The 18,537-nt window shown below is 38.2% G+C and overlaps 1 protein-coding gene across 2 annotated transcripts in view; it reads right to left on the minus strand.

The window, feature by feature from the left end:
• The window catches only part of SDK1 (sidekick cell adhesion molecule 1), a 398,710-nt gene that overhangs the window by 271,962 nt on the left and 108,211 nt on the right, over window positions 1–18,537 (minus strand). For both annotated transcript variants that reach the window (XM_027683614.1, XM_027683613.1), the window contains exons 2-4: window positions 17,271–17,430; window positions 11,878–11,984; window positions 7,689–7,836 (exon numbers count right to left, since the gene is read on the minus strand). In XM_027683614.1, coding sequence (XP_027539415.1) covers window positions 7,689–7,836; window positions 11,878–11,984; window positions 17,271–17,430 — 415 coding nt within the window. The remainder of the gene's footprint in view (window positions 1–7,688; window positions 7,837–11,877; window positions 11,985–17,270; window positions 17,431–18,537) is intronic.

The raw sequence follows: 18,537 nt of genomic DNA on the forward strand, positions 1-18,537 counted from the left end.
GTGCAGCAGACAAATAGATTTCATGTGAATACTGGCAGAGTTTGACTGTTTTTTCACTTCTAATTGCAAGATGCCTTTGCAAAGTTTCACCAGAGCCAAAAATCCCTCCTCCCATACAGACCAGGCAGACCCACGAAACATCAGAGAGCACATTTTTAACATATTTAAATTCATTTGGAACCTGTTCCATGAAGGCCAAACACAAACTAGCTGAAGACTCCACTCACAACCAGAGATAGGCCACAGGCAGGCTGCCAGATCCCTCCTTTCTCTGCAGCACTAATTAATGGAAGGGCTGCTTCCCATTTGCTCCCATGTACCAAATTCTTTAAATTCAAGTTGAATACTGTTAACAAAGTAGACTTGATGCAAATCAACCACAAAAGCCACACTACATCCCCAGAGTGCCAAGTTCTGTGGTTTTGGTTTGTTTTTTTTTTCCTTTCCTGAATCACACAGCAGCTTTCACTACAAAAGCAAATCTGCCAAAATCACAGGGCTTTTAAAGTATTCTATGTAAACCTGTATCATAAAGTTACAAACTTACACATCTTAACACCTTTGTACATCATATAAAAACCCACTAGAAGTACAAGGAAAGACAGATTTTGTCCTTTTCTGCACAGAAAGAAAATTAACAACCCTTTGTAATACCCAGCCACAAGTACTGACAGATACATTTTACTTCAGTCAGTTTTGATTAATAAAAGTTAATTGGTAAACATAAGACATTACCTTCTGCTATATTTGATAAGTCACAAGCATTTTGCATCTATTTCCATAAAAATAGAGATATGTGAGGGGCCACAGGAGATAAACTGTTCCCAGGGATTTGTGAACAATTGCCACTTTTTAAGCATAAAGCAGTAGTTTTCTTTTGCATATTTGCTCATAAGAATGACTGAGACACTTTTAAATATTCTTATCTTGGCTGCATATTAAAATATTTCCATTTGTAGACAGAGCAGTTCAAAGAGTGACAGAAAAATGGTTTCCCACAAAAGCACATTAGTTATTAGAGGATTATTCATGATTTGTCCCTAATAGCATATTTAGTTCTGATTAGAAAATGCAGCAGATGCAAAAAGTGAGCCCCGAAGTACGATGACAGTGAGCCTTCATATTTACTCACCTCTAAATTGGAGATGATTTTTTAAAAAGCAGTGTCTAGTTCTCTTGCAAAGAGTAATGCTATTAACACTTCTTTCATAGTCCATATTTTCTCTCTCAAAGTACATTTGTCCCCAGAAAGCAACAAACTCATAAATCAATTTCTACTGCAAGCTGTGATAAGTAAATCATACTTAGAGCAAAAAGGTTTCCTTCCAGTGACACTTCCATTCCCTTTGTTTTACAAATTCCAAATCTATGATTAATAAGCGTAGTGGCATATAAAATGATTTTGTTCTTTATATGTGATCATCATAGGAAAAACAATATCCAGCAGTCAGATTTTCCTCTTAGACAGTGATCTTTGAAGTTTTATTGAAATTTACAGCTGTTGAAGATTGTGCTGAAAGATACTGGGAGCAGCTGAGGCCCATTAAAGCACAATATTAGTTCCAAGCAGCCACTTTTTTCCTAGCAAAAAATATGGATTTTACAGTGCAGCAGCTTCCCCTGGTTTATGAAAAAAAAAATATATTAAAAAACCCTCTGTGGTTTGTGGCCCAAATTTGTAATGAAACATATTGGTCAAATCCCAAAATGTGCCTCTCATCTCATCAGCCAGACTGTCTCACCTGGGAGGAATCCACTTCCAAATGAGCCTTGCTAAAAGGCATGGTCTTGGCAGGAAGTTGTTTTCTACTGTCCCTCTTCCACCTAAACTGGGCTGTGTCACTCCCACACACTCTGCACTCAGCATGTCACGGTCCCCAAATACAACCTCAATCTTCCTCCTCCTCTCCCCCTCATCAAACCAACACACAAAATTCCACCCTAAAAGTTAAGAAAACGCACATTTGAAACCTATATTTAAAACCTGTGGCAAACAAATTATGTGCAGGGAGGAAGACAGCGAGGTTGAATCCAGACAAGTCAAACAGCTTTAGAAAATAATCCTGGGATTTGCTTACCCTGAGGTGTTCCCGTTATCCTCTGCTGAACACAGCAGACAATAATACTCACACCAGCCCACTGACAGCATCAGGGCTGCTCAAACTTGAAGAGATGATGGGAGATTTCCCTACAGCCCTTCATATGCATATGGGCCTTGGGGAGAGCAGTAAAACTTGATGTAAGATGATTCCCAGCGTTGCCTGTTCCCTCAAACTGAAATTACTCAACGCAGCAGTTTGGTTAGATAAATGAATTAAAGGGTAGCAATGAATTTCAGTTTGAGGAAATAATTTAATTCTACCAAATCATCTTCTTTTTCAGGTGCTGACTTCAAAATTGATGTGGAGCCTGTAAAAGGTACGAGCAGATAAAAATAATATTACAGGGGGTTTTGTCACATCTCCTAGTGCTGAGAAGTGTCACTCCATAATGTCAGCAGACAAGAGATCTTCAAAACTTTTATCTTTTAAATTATTGCTCAGCTAATACATTGCAAAGTTGGCAGCCTCTGAATTTATTGTTCGGTAATGATAATCATCACAATCTTAATGAAAGTATTTTCCAGCGTGTGTGAAAAGTAATTATGTGCAACTGGCACACGTTGTGTGACAGGCTGGTGTTTGTGGAGAAATGCATTGTGCCACCAGAACTGCTCACAGAAAAACAGTGTTTGTTCTAAAGTGAAAAATATATACATGGCACATTAAGTCAGCTGCTCTCATCAAAGCAAACCCTAATCTAATGCTAGCACCAGCCCAAAATATGATGTATTTTTCTTAGATATTTTAATTTTTTTCTTATTTTTTAAAGTCTATTTAGCCACAGCTACTTTTTTTTTCTTGATACTGCCATTAAGAGATTTACAATTTTACCTTAACAAACGACCAGTAAATCTGCACCAGCTTTGCTTATTTGGAAGGCATTCTGAGTGTTCAAAACCACAGCAAGTCACATTGGACAGTTGCTTGTACAATCAGTCAGCACCTTTAGGCTCTATAAGAGACTCTCATGACCAAACACATCCAAATGCACAATGAATTGATCTTAGTGCAAAAAACCAGATATGAACTCGTGTAGCTAAAGACAATGCAATTCCTTGTCCCTTTCCAGTGCTTTGAAGTGCATTTGTGAAGTGTTTTGGTTCATGGACAGTTAATTAAGTGACTAATGCCCATCCAGCTAAAAGGGACACCCCTGGAGTGCCTTTATATGCCAAAAAATGAACTTTCCTGTTTTGTGTCAGACACAATTCCACTAACAAAAGACATGACTTAATATTCATCTAGCTGCAGCTTATTAGGGGAAAAAATAGTTTCCCTGTAAGGACACTAATGAAGATGATAACAATGTCTGCATAGAAGTTTTCTTCTTAGAGAAGAAACCCAGAATAAATGAATTGATGGCCAGAGTGAGCCCTGTCAGTGAAAAGTGCTTCCCTTAGAAAAAGGTAAAAAATCCTCTAAGAGTACTGAGAATTTAATTCCTCTGTACCACAACTGAAAGGCAACTGCAGACCTTGACGGTGCCACTGTCCTTTGTGCCTCTCCAAGGTACTGAACGTGCCCGTGTAAAGCAAGTTAAATGTGCTCTGCTTTTCAGGCTGATGAAGTACAGCCAGGCAGGGCAAGCTGAATACTTGACAACCCAGACCAGCAACTTCTTTTGATGCAGCCACCTTTAGAGAGGCTGCTGGTTTGGGTAAGATGTGCAGGGAAACAGTGAAACCATCCCATCGGTTGAGACCCTGGATAACAGTGCAGCTGTAATTCCACACTGGTTTAACAGTGCATTTGGCAAACATTAATCTCTGCATGTGTAATGCAAAGTCTTTTCTAAAATTTCTTGAGGAATGTAAAATAATAATAAGCTTGTCAAACCCTAATTCCACTCCTTGCTCATTTTCTCTTGTTCTTGATCTTTTGGTCTTCTCTCTGATCCTCCACACCTTTATAGCATGTACCCAGATTCCTTCTAGAAACAGCCCTTCACAATATCAAGCTGAAGCTTTGGTGACAGAAAATGCATAAAAGCCAAAATGAATATATACCCACACTGTACTAAGTGATGGTGGGACGACGACAGCGACTTTTAGGACTTAAATTTTTAAATACACACCCTCCCATCGCTCTGGCTCTGCTGCAGCTTTGTTAGTTGCCTTAAGTCATAAACTATAACAACAATCTCATGAGTATGTGCAGGCCGTTTGCTTCACATCCATATATTATACAGGGATTTGTTGACTTTACATCCCAACTAGTTTCAGAGCAACTTGTCATCCCATTCTTGGTTTTATCTGGGGGCTTTAACAAAATATTACCAACACCACTAAAATGGGAACTAACACATAGTTATTTGCTGCAAAATCCCATCATGAGTAACACTGGCAGTTAAATTCAATAGAATATACAGTTTGAAAAAAATTGCCAATGTCTCAAAGGAAACTTTCTCCCAGAAAATGTCACAGCCATGCACACTGACAGAGTAAGAGTCACCATTCTGACTAAAAAAAAAGGTGAAATCAAAGCTATCCACTGAAGCTTTCCACCCCCCAACCCAACTGAGAAAGGCATGTATGGACAGGACAAGGGGTAAATAGTTTTAGACTAAAAGAGGGTAGATATAAGGAAGAAATTTTTCATGATTGAGTGTGGTGAGGCCCTGGCACAGGTTATCCAGAGATGTGGTGGATGCCCCATCCCTGGGAACATTCAAAGCCATTCTGGACGTGGTTCTGAGCAACCTGGTGTAGTTGCAGATGTCCCTGCTCACCGCAGGGGCTGGCACTAGGTGACTTTAAAAAGTCCCTTCCAACCCAAACTATTCTATGATCTGACAGAAGTGGCGACTGTGTTAACATGTATAATAATTACAAGAAAACACAAAGAAAAATAGAAGTCTTATTTGACATATTGTAAAGAACATTTAAAAAATGCATACAGTGATACCATAGTTTTTGACAATTCAGCAATTCTGTTATCTTGGCTCCCCAGAAATGCACCACTTCTGGAGTGCTGAACATCTGGCAGAACCCCTCCCCATAAGTGTCCTAAATACCTGTACGTAGTGAAGGAGAACAACATCAGCATTTACTGCCTTAAAACTGGTAGGGAAACCCTTCTGCAGAGCCAATTAAATGACATTCCTTGAAACAGCTTCCGAATTTATTTTTTCTCAGAACTGTTATGTGTGTGTTACTTTTGATCTTTTATCTCTCTCACATAAGGGCAACTCAGCACATGCTCTGTTCCCACATCAGTGAAATGAATCCCTTCCAGTGGTGACAGCAGCTCTGTGTACACAAGCATCAGGATCATTTTTATGGCATAAAAATGTTCACATTAAGGTTTTTGCATGAGTAAGAGTTAACTTTACCAACTATCTGAATGAACTGTACCAAACCCACCACTCCTGTCCCCATTTTTATGTCCTCAGTCCACGAACGCTGACAGTGATGTCACTTAGAAATCATTGTTACAGCTGACACACAATATTATGGCTGATTGATTGAGCCAAATCATTGTAAGCTTGTTTAAGAGCATTAAAAAAGCTTTATATTGATTTAGCAATATAAGGTACTTTTAATCAGATTAAAGAGCATCATACAAGGTGGTTGTATCAATGTCACTGATGAGTTTAGCAGGAGATCCAGTCAGATGGATGCATCAGCCTAACTGGATCACTGGCTAAACTGATCAGTTAAATTGATACATCCCCTTGTGTGCAAAGAACAAGTTAAATGCACAACTTGCTCCACAGATAAGAAACACTTTCCATAAGATATCTGTACATTTCTCAGTTTTTTATGCATCCTCTCCGTGTCTCAGGTTTCCCATATTTATAGGGCTGCCATATTTACTTCCTGAATTTCATAGACAGCAAGATGTGAGTGGATGCTCTCTGGTTTTTCCAATACTTTGAGACCTACTGCACACAGAGTGCTCTGATGATTGGTATGTGTACCATAAATCTGTCACCTCCTGAACTTACCAGGTTTACTATCTGACATACATCAAACTTCCAACGAGGCTCACACTTTCAGCACGGGCACTTCCACTGCAGAAGTACTTAGGAATTCCTACACAGGCCAGACAAATGTCTTCAAGTTCCTTCTAGACAAAATTTCTGACCAGGGAAATAAAATTTATATGGAAGCCCTGCTACAGAGCAATGTTAGAGTTCTCCCATTTGTGAGTATTTCCACGCTCCATGAGTTTCAATGATTCTACCCCAACAATCCCAACAGGGCAGGAATAAGAGTAAAGCACAGCAGATGAAAAATAGGATATTTATATCAACAAACACAGGACATACATTTCTCTACTTGCAATTTTCCCAAACTGTAAGAGAACTCAGGCAAATCTCATTTTCAGACACCACGTGCCTGCCTTGGTCACTCTGCTCTGTTCCCCTGTAAGGGTTCCCAAGAAACTCTCGGATACCGGGATAACAAGGCTTTGTCACCATCTGTGAGTTGATTTGTGTATTCTCAGCATTGACAAAAGAAAATTTGTGATGTGGCACAAGTGGAGGAAGTAGATTCTTAATGGTTAATAACTCAGGATTTGTCACTTAGCTCTCTTCAAGAGATTGCCCAGGAACCCATTGTTTCATCTTCCAGCTGTTTCCCATCAAATTACTATTAAATTATTCATAAATTATTACACAGTTTCTTCACATCCCTGCAATACTAATTTTCACAGTTTTAAAGTGCCTGTAATACCAGCTTTCAGGTTTAAAAAATGCACATAAGCAACAGTAAAATACACTGCGCAGATTAACAAAATTCAAATTCAAGAATATTTTTCCCTTTTTAATATAAACTCTAAAGACTCAGCACTCCTGGAACACAGCAATATCCCATTACAATCATCTGCTAGCACATCTATCCCTTTGAACACATGAAAATATAACAGAGAAATAACCAGCAACATTCCTAGTATTTCAACAGTTTTCCAATAAATGAGACAAGATTTAATCTACATTTTTTAATGTTACAGCCAATCCCTTCAGTCCCTGTGCAGATGAAAACACGGGATGGCTTCATAACTGTTTCAGGAAAGGATAAATGAGCACACCTTGAGATAATATCTAATCAAAGTGCAAGTACTGTGTCATTAGTGGGTGAGCTGCTAATTAGTCAAAAAGAACTACAATTGTCATTGTAGGCTAAAAAACCCCCAAAAAATAAACAATATTTAGAATTTTATAGGGAGGAAAACAGAACTAGGTATAAATCTGTAAAAAGTCCTCCATGGATTCATAGATTAAAAAAGAAAAATCTCAGTATTCATTAAGTTAGTCCACTCAAGTAAATGTAATTGAGAGATGAGCATTTCCTTTTCCAAAATGTATCCTGAAAATGAATAGCGTGAAGGAAGCACAGACATTCTGCATATCCAGCCCCTTATGCTGCACCAGGACCATTAAAACCACATGAATTATTTTGTCAAACTGCTTCAGAAGTTCAGAGATGGTCTTAAAATAGTAATTTATCTCCAACTCAGTATGAACAAGGCTACTTCATTCTCTTTAAACCTTAATTAGTGTACTTAAAATGTAAGTTGTGTTATCAAATACAATTAATCATATTTTAGGGTGGGTGCATTCTGAGCTTTAAATCAACTTACATTCTGCTGCTTGGTATAATCTTGTGCCCGTCTCTAAACCACGTCACTTGGGGTCTTGGATGGCTCAGGATGCGTGGGAAGTTCAGAACTGCAGCTTGTCCTTCAGTCACTGTTTTCCTCTGGTCCGTGTCCATGAAATTCCCCATGTCTGCAAATTAAAAAATGATGCTCAGAGTCCTGGAAGTTCTTGTCTCTCCCCCCCATTTCTTTTCAGAGGACAGAGAAACAACCGTGTTTCCAGCAGCCACTGGCACTGCTGTAATTAGTCAACAGGACACAAGAGATCATGGGACAGTTCTGATGTTGATTTATACAGAGTCAGATGAACATGAGGCATGGAGGAAACCCAAGTGCTGCTGGAGCATCCATCAGCAGTCCTGAATGGCCCTGGTGCTCTGTGGCAATAACTGAGTGGTTTTAACTGGAAGTGACATTTTAATGGAGGTTTGTTTGGTTTGGATTGTTGGGGTTTTTTTTAGATAAGTTCCTGCAATGCAAAGGAATGCTCGTGGTGTATATGAATTTATCAATTTTTTGGTCACCTTTTTTTTTTTTAATCCATTGCTACACAAACAGACAAGCAGCTCTATCATTGTAGTCAAGGCAATGGATAGTCAGACCTATGCAAGGGAGCCACTACATCCAGATGGATTCCAAAATAACAAGGCCACAGTCATGTTGGGAGCTGTCAGTTCTGGCACTACACTATGATTTCAGTAGTGCCTGTGGATCTCCAACATTTACAAAAGCATCCCTGGTCTCAGAGAGCAGCTTTTAGCAAAAATTTTAATGGAAGAAAGGAATCTACCATTGCTGAACCTCTGCCTCTGAAGGGTTTATTTCACAGGCAAGTTCACATATCTGGGGAGTCCCTGAAAAAATTCAGAGAATGTTTTCTTCTTGTTTTTCTTTTGCCTCTTGTATCTCATTCTTAGCCATTAAAATAAACAGGGCTGTAGGCTCTTACTTCTTCACCCTCCAAAGAACTTCTATGCATTTTAATTTGATTTAAACTAAGGAACTGACACACATACACAGACATAGAGAAATATTCTGGCTTCTGTCAGTGAATTCCCTTCTTTTTTTTTTTTAAGGACCACAGGGTTCTCTCCAAGTTCTGTGCAGCAGAGAGGGATGTAAAGGACTTAGGAAAGAGAAGACTTGCTGTCAGGTCTGTGAGTGGCAGGAGATGAGAAGAGACAGAACAAGAGCAGAAATTAAAAACACATGGTATTTTAAAGAAGCTTTAATCATCTTTGTGATTTTCAAGTTATTTATTCAGAGATAATCAGCATTGTACTTCCTCTGTTGCTCCATATTCCTCACAACTGTAATCAGATCAGCTACTTGAAAAGAAGTTTCAAACCGCGTAGGTGGATCTAATTAACTTCACTGTCATATGATTATTTCAGTCTTCACAATCCAAGAGTTTTAAAGCCCATTCTGTAATTAAGATTTACTCAGCAGTTTTCTCTCAAATATCTGTTCCCATTCAGTTAAGCAATATGGTAGCATGTGTTGAGAATAGTTTTTAAATTATTGAACAAGTTCCCTGCTACTTCAGATATCTGGGACATGGAAAATACCTCAGATCTTTCTCCAGTGCACATTATAATTATACCTTTCAATTTTTCACTTGAGATCTTGAGTTGAAGTGTATTGGGAAGCATCCTCTATCCACTGGCAAGAATATATCATTTCCAGTGAATCCTTAGGAGCAAAATGTCTAAAATACAACTCCCTGTAAGTCTTGATGAATGCACAAGATGATTTTAGGAGTCCCTTGGAATGTTGCTTTCCGATATGTTTTCAAGAATAACCAAAAAAGTAATGTATGACAAAATACCAGGAACTTCATTACATCCACACAGCTTCAATCAATTTAGATCAAGAATGTTAAAACAGAGAAAACAATCACATGGTATCAGTAGCTACCCTGGGTGAAGGAGGAAGAGGATATTTAAAACTTGTGGGACACTTTAATCTGCAGGAATAAAGTGCAAATCTGACTGGCAATTTCACTATAGAAGCCATATATGTCACTATAGGATCAAGACCAAAGGTCTTCCAAGCCATATAAGATCTGGTTTGCTTTGTCTTAATGTCTCAATCAATAAAAATAAATAAATGAATAAATAAATAAACAAATTGCTTAATTCTGTCAGAGAGTCTTAAGAGAGAGCTTTTTAGCCTTGTTCAGCAATGCAGAACTACAAATTAAATAGGGGGGGATGGGGAACTTCAACTGAAGAAAAGCAAACAATTGCATTTCTTTCTCTCTCCAGAACAACCAACCACACACACAAACCAGCCTGGAGAAACAAAACACTTCACTGCAAATCTTACCCTCATTCAGAGGGGAATAAAACTGTCTTTTCAGGAGACAGAATTCTTCAGCAGCAGCATCAAGGTAAAGTATTCCTGTTGTCTCCCTCTCACTGTTCCCACAAGTACTTCCTTGGGAATTGCTCCCTCCGCTCTGTCAGTACAACTGCTTGTGCAGCTGGGTAGGGAACTGGATGGGGAGGAGGGGGGAAAGAACTGCTTTAACAACCTGACAAAATAATTGTTACTTTTTTTTTTAAATTTTGGAGAAGTTTCCCAGTCCACAGCTGCACAAACAAGTTTTCCTGCTGGGCCTAAAGGGATTGTGTGCTACACTGCAGTGCAAGAGCGGGAACGATGGAGGAGGAAATGGGTACATTTTTCTTTGGTGCTGCTGCCAAAGCCTTTGTCCCCTGAAAACACACCTGGAGATGCAACTCCAGAGGCATCCAGGCTCCTCTAATGGCTCAGTGCTGCACAACGAGGAGCATCTCACCCTCACCTTCCCCTGCTAACCTTGCTCATCACCCCACACCTCGCTCAGAGTTATGTTCACTCACACCAGCTTTCAGTAGATCCTCTGTGACCTGATAGAATTGACTAAAACTGAAGAAGAATATTTGGAAAAGTACTTGCAAGAGTCTGACACACATCAGGGTGAGCACAGGGTCACTGCACAGCAGGGGCATAAGGGTTGGCAGAAGTCAGGGAAGGAAACCCCCAGTTTAGCAGCAGTTTATTTTTACTTTAGCTCCCAGCAGCTCTGAAACAATAGGGAGATCAAACATCAAATTACTGGTATTACTGACATTACAGAGATAGTAACATAATCTACTGTAATTCAGTAAACTGATGAACATGATACCAAAACTTACATAATACCATTTGCAGCTGGTTTTATTTTAAAACACAGGAAATTCCATGTAATTTCCCTCATTGACATACTGATTAACTTGAATCAGTTCCTTCAAATTGGGTTTCTAATAAATAATTCAATTTCTCTAAATTCCACTTATCAAGTGACATTTACTGCAACTGAATTTCCAGTTACTGACCCTGAGGAGAAGAAATCTGATCCATTTATCAGACTTCTTAGGCACAGCATGCAAATCTGTCTATTTTGAATTTTTTTTATGCTTTTACTATGAAAAAAGAATAAGGCCTAATTTTATTGCTAATTCCAAAGATGTTATTTGGATTATATTTTCTACACATTAACTGAAAAACAGAAAATTAAGAGTATGTGATCATTTCTTATGTCATGTTCCCTGGTACTAACTCCTGAGAAAACCAACTTAACCTTTCCTAATGGCAGCTGGATTGCAAAAATTCTGCACAGTCCAAAGTGAAGTGGTGCAAACACTGGAGGGTTTGCTTCAGGAAGGTGTTGAGAACAGACTTTTAAAGTATTGTTGTGAAACTGCTGATTTTGTATCACAGGGATTATGATCTGAAAGCTTCCTGGTGTTATCTCCACCACATCATTCTCTCTCAGGTATCTGCTGCTGTCCTCTGGGCTTTTTTGGTGGTAGTGTTTTGATTGATAGTTTTGTGCTGTATGGCCTTGCTTAATCCCTGTGTATTCAGGGAAAAGTAAAATAGTTTTCTCATGCTACAGCTGCCTCCAAATGATCTCTTTTGATGGCTCTGAACCCCTCAAAGCTTGTTCTAAAGACTTCATGTTGCACCACTTTGAGCTGCTTCCCAGAGACACCCCAGAGTATGAAACTTTTAGTTATGTAATAATTTAAAAACTTGTTAAATGTGATATCTAATAACTTTCCAGGCTAACAAGTGTTCTTGGTATGTTGTTTCTCTCCCCACAGAAAGAATCAGTCACAGAAGAACTTCCATTCCAACGTACATGCCACTTGGACTTCAGATCTCCTCTGCAGCAGGGCCCCCATCCTGTTCCGTACAATGCACCGATAAAATCCAGCATCAGACCTCTGCAGAGCTGGGATGATGTACCTGCAAGACAAAATGCAGAATTATAGTGCACTTCTGCCTGTTTTACACATTGCCTTAAACACTTATTGTATTTTTTTCTGACAAGCAGCATTCTCGTATCATCTCTGGTCTTTGGCCACAATATTGTCTGTCATACAAAGATTTTAAAAAAAACAACCCAAAAAACCCAAAAAACAAACAAAACAAAATGCATGAAATATCTTTCAATCTTAAGTTCTGGATGTGATAAATACCAAGTCTATCCAAAAATTCTCTTGAAATATAGACTTAAATTTTTTCCTTAGTTTTTTCCACCATCATTCCTCAGGCTGGTGAAAGCAGCCTGGTAATTTGTTCAGAGGAGGCACAAGAAGACTGCAAACTAAATGTGGGTATTAGGAAGACTTGCAAGGAACATCAAAGCTGTCCAATGAAAAAAAAGTGATTATTCCACTGTAATTCAGAGGAATTTTGGAAATGACACCGTGTGCTGTATGTTGTGTTTGTTCTGCCCTTCACTGTGCTTAAACAGACACTTAGTCCACTAATGCTCACCTTCCTCCTTCAGCTACATCTGATTACTCAACATGAAAATGAGCTGATAGGCACAGTTTTAATGGGAATAAAACACATGAATAATAGAGATAATCCTGCATTAAACAAACATTAATCAAAAGCACATATTCCCCCAGTCACCTTCAGGAGACATTACGGTAGGATTAATGAAAGTCTTTAGGAAAGATAAGGAAAAAGAAAACTGCTGAATTTTAATCTTCAAAATTTAATTCCACTAAAAGAAAACATTTCTTCTTATACTCAGATCCACTGCACACACCCACATGCAGAGCTTAATATCTGAGCAGGATCAGACACCAGAAAAACAAAGGAGGTAGAAGAATCTGGTGTGATAAATGCAGGCTCTAATCACTGCATGGTGCAATGAATACACTATAGGAAATAGGTCATACAACCAAACACGGGGAATTAAAAGAGAGTCCAACACCATGGACAAATTTTAGGATTCCTGGGAGACCCTGGCAGCAAAGTGACAGCAAATGCAGCAATCAGATTAATTTCCTTCTCTGCCAGGCAGATGATCTTTGTAAAACATAATTATTAAAAAAATAAATTTAATTTTCTGGCAAGTAAATATTGAAAATTAATTTGTACAATTCATTTTACTAGACAGTTTATAGCTTAGCAGGTTTTCTTCCTCTCATAAAGGTTCAGTGTCCTACTTGGCCAACATTTAGTGCATTGGCTTTTCTATTAAATAAAGCCAAAATTAAAGGCTTCTTTTTTGAGTATTCATCTATACTAAAACAGTAATGCAGAGTTAGTTTTGCTGTCACCAGGACAAAACAAACCAATTAGATCAGAAGTGTCCTACTTTGGTTTTCTTTTCTGACTTATTAATGTTTCAGCAGGAAACATTCTTAACATGTTGCCTGAAGAAATGAAAATCTTTTAAAAATTTACACTGAAAATGCCATCTATCTTGGAAATTCCAAGGGAGCCCCAACCTACTGAGCAGTTGGATTCTCAGTGGACCTACTGGGTATAATGTGCAGGTAAGGGAAGCAAAATTAGAAGAACTTAATAACAAAAGTGAAAAAAAAGAGATGGGACATATGGTTATGCTATTTGAGACTAACTTGAAAATTACAAACCTGGGCAAGAGATAAATATTAATGGAATTTCTGATTCTGTGTTTACAATTTTAAACAGTCTTTATGCACCTCACGTGTCTTATTTTTTAAAATATACTTTTTTATTGACCCAACAGTCATAATACTGCTTTTTTGTGCTATGCTTTCCCCATTCTACTTATTTTCTGATCTTCAAGAAGGGATATAAATAGTGCTTTCTAAATTCAAAATAAGACTTTCTTCCCCACAATGAATTTATATCAAAAGTTAATACAATTTCCTCCAGTGACAAGACATAATTTTGCTTTATTTTTGTCTACGCTCTCAACTTGCAAGAAGATCTTCCCATTGTATAGATGCCAGGAGGCTACTTAAGGTTTCTGGGGATCTCTGCAAGGACTTTAGAAAGTCAGAGTCGACAATTTCTTCATTTTGAGTGGAACAGCCAACCAGAAACTGGTGCTTGGAAAGTTTCTATGGAAAGATGTAAAGCGACAAGCGGAAAGGGAGCTCTGAGGGAAGCCTTGCAGAGCGGAACATGCTCCATCACCACACTGCCAGGAGTCAGTTTAAGGATGGAGTGCTATCAGACACCCAAGGAGAAATGCACTAACACTTATATTTCCTCCCTAATTTAAAATTTAAACCCTCATTTGAATTTCAAATGCACCAAGAGTTAAAAGCAAACCTATAGGCTACAGGATTTAATAGTCGTAATTATGAACACAGAATTAAAAGCAAATGTATTTTATTAGATAGTCATGTAACTTATTATCTATTCAAACTTTTTAACAAGGGACTTATGCATCAACTGATCTCACTTTTTTTATGCAGAATAAAATTAAAATGTGTCCAATGCTAAAAAACACAAATAGAGTAATCAGATTCTTTAAAGTAATTTGAAATATTAGATGGCTGCTGAGACCTAATCTTAGTTTCTTAAATTAATATAAATTTCAGGCCACAAAAGCAAATATGGGAGATACACCTGGTCCCAAACTCAATTCGAAAGAAAACAAGGTGGGGGAGGAACCAAAAAAGAAAAAGGTCACTGCCTGAACTTTAAAGCCTCTTAACTTCTAGACATAAGCAGAATTGCCACTGCAGTCAGCACCACTGATTTGTTTCCATTATGTGTATCTCAGATCACAAAGAATTTATAAGGTTGTTTTATAAATTCTTAATCCAGCCCAGTGTATGCACAGTCACTGTAAGAGCCAGGCTTTGCACATAATCAGCTTCGTTAGACAAAGAAAAGCTGTTCATTCAGGGTCACTGAGGTCAAAATGCAAAGACTCCAATTAGTTCTTTACTCACTTGGGGTGTTATAATAATATATTTTCAGCCTGTTACAATATAGACATTACTTTAACCGAGGCTCACTAAGTAATATCAATTACCAAAACTCTTTGATTGATGATTCAAATTGCAGCAGAAGTCACTTACTCAGGAAGATTCGTGCATTTAAACAGACTATTTACCCATGAGAACTGCAGAGCAAACTATTATGGGGTCAAAGTTTAAATTCTGCAACTGGAATTTTTATGTCTAAGCATATCTTTTCCTTGCTTTCATTCATCCTTATGCACCTATGCCATATAATCTTTTTGTGGAAGCTTAAAGCTTTGCATTTCTATATAATCAAAATCCTGTTTGGTTTATGTCTGACTGTGGTGTAGTAATAGCAGTAGGGCTTCAACTTCTAAATTAGTATTTTCTATCAATGTTTTATTATTATAAACCAGTAGTTTCCTATCTTCTAAATCACCTCTGCATCAGATGTTTTAATTAGAAATACAACTAAGCACAATATAAAAAAATGCAGAATTATTAAATATAGCTTGAATCATGACCTGACATTCACTAGACTAAATTAAATGCAATTATGAGAAACAAAGGATTGATTGCAGGTGTGTATAAACAGAGTTTGGCAAAGGTGTTCCAAGATCCTAACTCACACTGCAATACACAGTAAAATTCTCATTTTGTATTAGGGTGTCCACTTGGTTAAGAAATACCATGGCATTCTGCTCTTATTTCAAAATGTCACACGTTCTTATTCAGGTTTCTCCTAATATCATGAAATGTCAGTCTCCCAGTGACAAGCACATCTACAAGGCTTGAGTTCTAACCTTTGCTTGTTGTTGATTCCATGTTCATGTTGTTTGTCCTCCCACACCATTTCTTATCCCACTTTCTCAGCACCTTATGCATTAAAAGCTGTTTTCAGCTCCTTCTGCTGAGCAGCTACAACTGACTCTGCTGTTGTTGATCAAAACAAGTGGCGTTTACACAAAGTGATGCTCAAACATTCTGTGATTTGTTGTGCTATTAGAGATTCTTTTTATTTTCCAGAAAGTGTTCACAAATCTCCCCTATATGTTCATCTGGCTCATTTTGAGGTAGCAGGGCATCTCAAGGCTTGAAAACAGGACTAGGTGGGCTCACCTAAATCAAAAGTCTTGCACTTCTAGGAAACCTCACATATAACTATATGTGTGGTTGGAAGCATTTGGTAAATACTTTATGCTAAATGTTCTAAATCACCCCCAAAAGTTTAAAAAAGTCATTTAAGGGACTTTTTTCCTCTTTGCTCAGTAAATGTAAATAATATAAAAAATATTAGCTTACAATTTTGGAAATATTTAAGGTAAGTAATTATGGACTACCTCGTGGACCAATATATAACTTCATATCATAACCTGCATTTTTATACTGAATTTTACTGTAATTTCTATCTATAATGATGGAGCACAACTTTTCTCTGCCTAAACTCATGTAATCCCCAAAATGCAGTATTTAGCTCGGTTTGCTAAAGGTACCAGGTTATATAAGGGCTCTGTTTGGCACAAACCCACCCCTCATAACTTCTGAATTCACCAGGTAATTTCTACAAAATTTGAAAGCAACAAGCAAGCTGCATAAACATTAAATTCTCTAAAGTTACGAAAATTGCCAACTGCACAGAGAAGACCCAGTTAATACTCCCACATTAAAGAAAAGCAGACAAAATTGGCTGTTTGACATTTTGATACTTGGCCAGTCATGTGCTACCTATCAGCACAAATGTAGCTCTGATAAGCCACTCCATGGTTTTTCTCCTGTTTGATGGAAAGTCTGTGGGATGGGGAGGGAGTCGGGGAGGTCCCGGGGGAAAAGTGCATAATCATTAAAGAACAGTTTGTTAAACTATCAGCTTAATTTTGGCATTCTTAGCAGTGAAACAGAAAGGTTTGTGTGGAATTTAAGACAGACCACATTCTTCTGGATCTGACTGCAAAGAACAGTCCCACTGAGCTCAGCTCCCCTCCAGGAGGAGTCACATCATGAGGAACATTGAGCTGAGGAATATGTCTCCTTTTTATACAAATACAGGTAAGGTTCCATCTCCAGCAAAAAGCATTTTTGGTACTCAAAAATTCTGTGTTAAGACCTATGTTTTGAAGCATTAAGCACTCTTAGCAAAGGAGATTCTCTCACAGAGATCTCACCTGTTTACTAAACCCAGTGTTCTTTCATAATAAAAAAACCAATGTCTACCTGTCTGCCTCTACAAAGCTCCTTGAGGTACTGAGGAACTGGGGGAGTGGAATTTGTTTTGGGTAGGTTTTTTTTTTTGCAATTACACTTAGAGAAGGTGATTATATAGATCATTTACTTATATTCACTGGAGTAGGAGGTGATTTCGCTGTCGTTGTGTAACCACTTGAATTCCAAGGGCCAGCTGCCTTCGGCAAGGCACGTCAGGACCAGCCGGTTCCCTTCCAGGTGTATCTGGGGCAGGCCTGGTTCTGTCTTGAAGTATGGTGCAACATCATCTGAAACACAAAGGGAAAAATGGCTTTGGAGGCTACTGAAGAAAACAGGGGATACACCACTGATATTTAGCTCATTTCTTTTCAAAATGGACATAGTGAAATAAGAAACAACACGATTCCGTTCAGGCTTGCATTGATACATCATAACTAAGCTTTATTTCAGAGGCAGAATCCCCAAGATCTTTATAACCTTAGTCCTTGCCCACTCAGACAAGCTTTTGTCCATGTTTAGTGTTCACCCCTATGAGAATTCCAGCATTGTCTGCTGTGGCAGGCAGTGATCAGCCCTATTGGCTTCCCCCCCCCTCCTCTGTGAGGATTAAATCCACTCGAAGCTTTTTTTTTTTTCATTTCTTGAATAGAAACCAGAAGAGTAATCTTGGATAGAAATGATTATCACAGCAGGAGAAGTCTCAGGGTAAATAAAGAATTTTGATAGGGAAAAGAAGTTAGAAAAAAAAACACCTCACAAAATCACAAGTTTAATGTGTTTTCCAACATTCTTGCCAGTCGAAATGTGTTAAATTATATTACCTGAAGCCACTAACAGATTTTGAATTAGGGTTCTTCAATAATATGCAAGGGTCACATGTAGTCTCAATCTCTTGTGTATCACAGATACTCAAAATACTCCAAAGCAGCAAAATCCTTGATGAGTAAATGGCCAAATCTCTACTCAAACACAGATTTATTCTGAGTCCACACCTGCTGGAGATCCACCCCAGTCACCTCTGGAAGATGAAGTTTTTCACACTTCATGTGTCAAATTTCTACTCGTAACTAAAGGCTTAATCTTAGAAGTGTACAAATACCTTCTATAACCAAAATTAACATTGAACAATAGAATAGCCTGGGTTGGAAGGGATCTTAAAGATCATCCAGTTCCACCCTCTGCCATGGACAGGGACACTTTCCACTGGACCAGGTTGCTCAGAGCTCCATCCAACCTGGCCTTAAACAGTTCCAGGGAGTTTATGCCTATATATAAAACTCACAAGTTATATTCAAAGTCAGAGATTTAATCCAAAATATGACCAGATGATACTGAAATCTGCTTTTAAGAGTGCAGGGTGTGTACTTTATATATAAAATACCAAAAAACCCCAA

Source organism: Neopelma chrysocephalum, unplaced genomic scaffold (assembly GCF_003984885.1).
Source record: "Neopelma chrysocephalum unplaced genomic scaffold, ASM398488v2 Primary Assembly neopelma1_65, whole genome shotgun sequence".
Taxonomy (NCBI): Eukaryota; Metazoa; Chordata; class Aves; order Passeriformes; family Pipridae; genus Neopelma; species Neopelma chrysocephalum.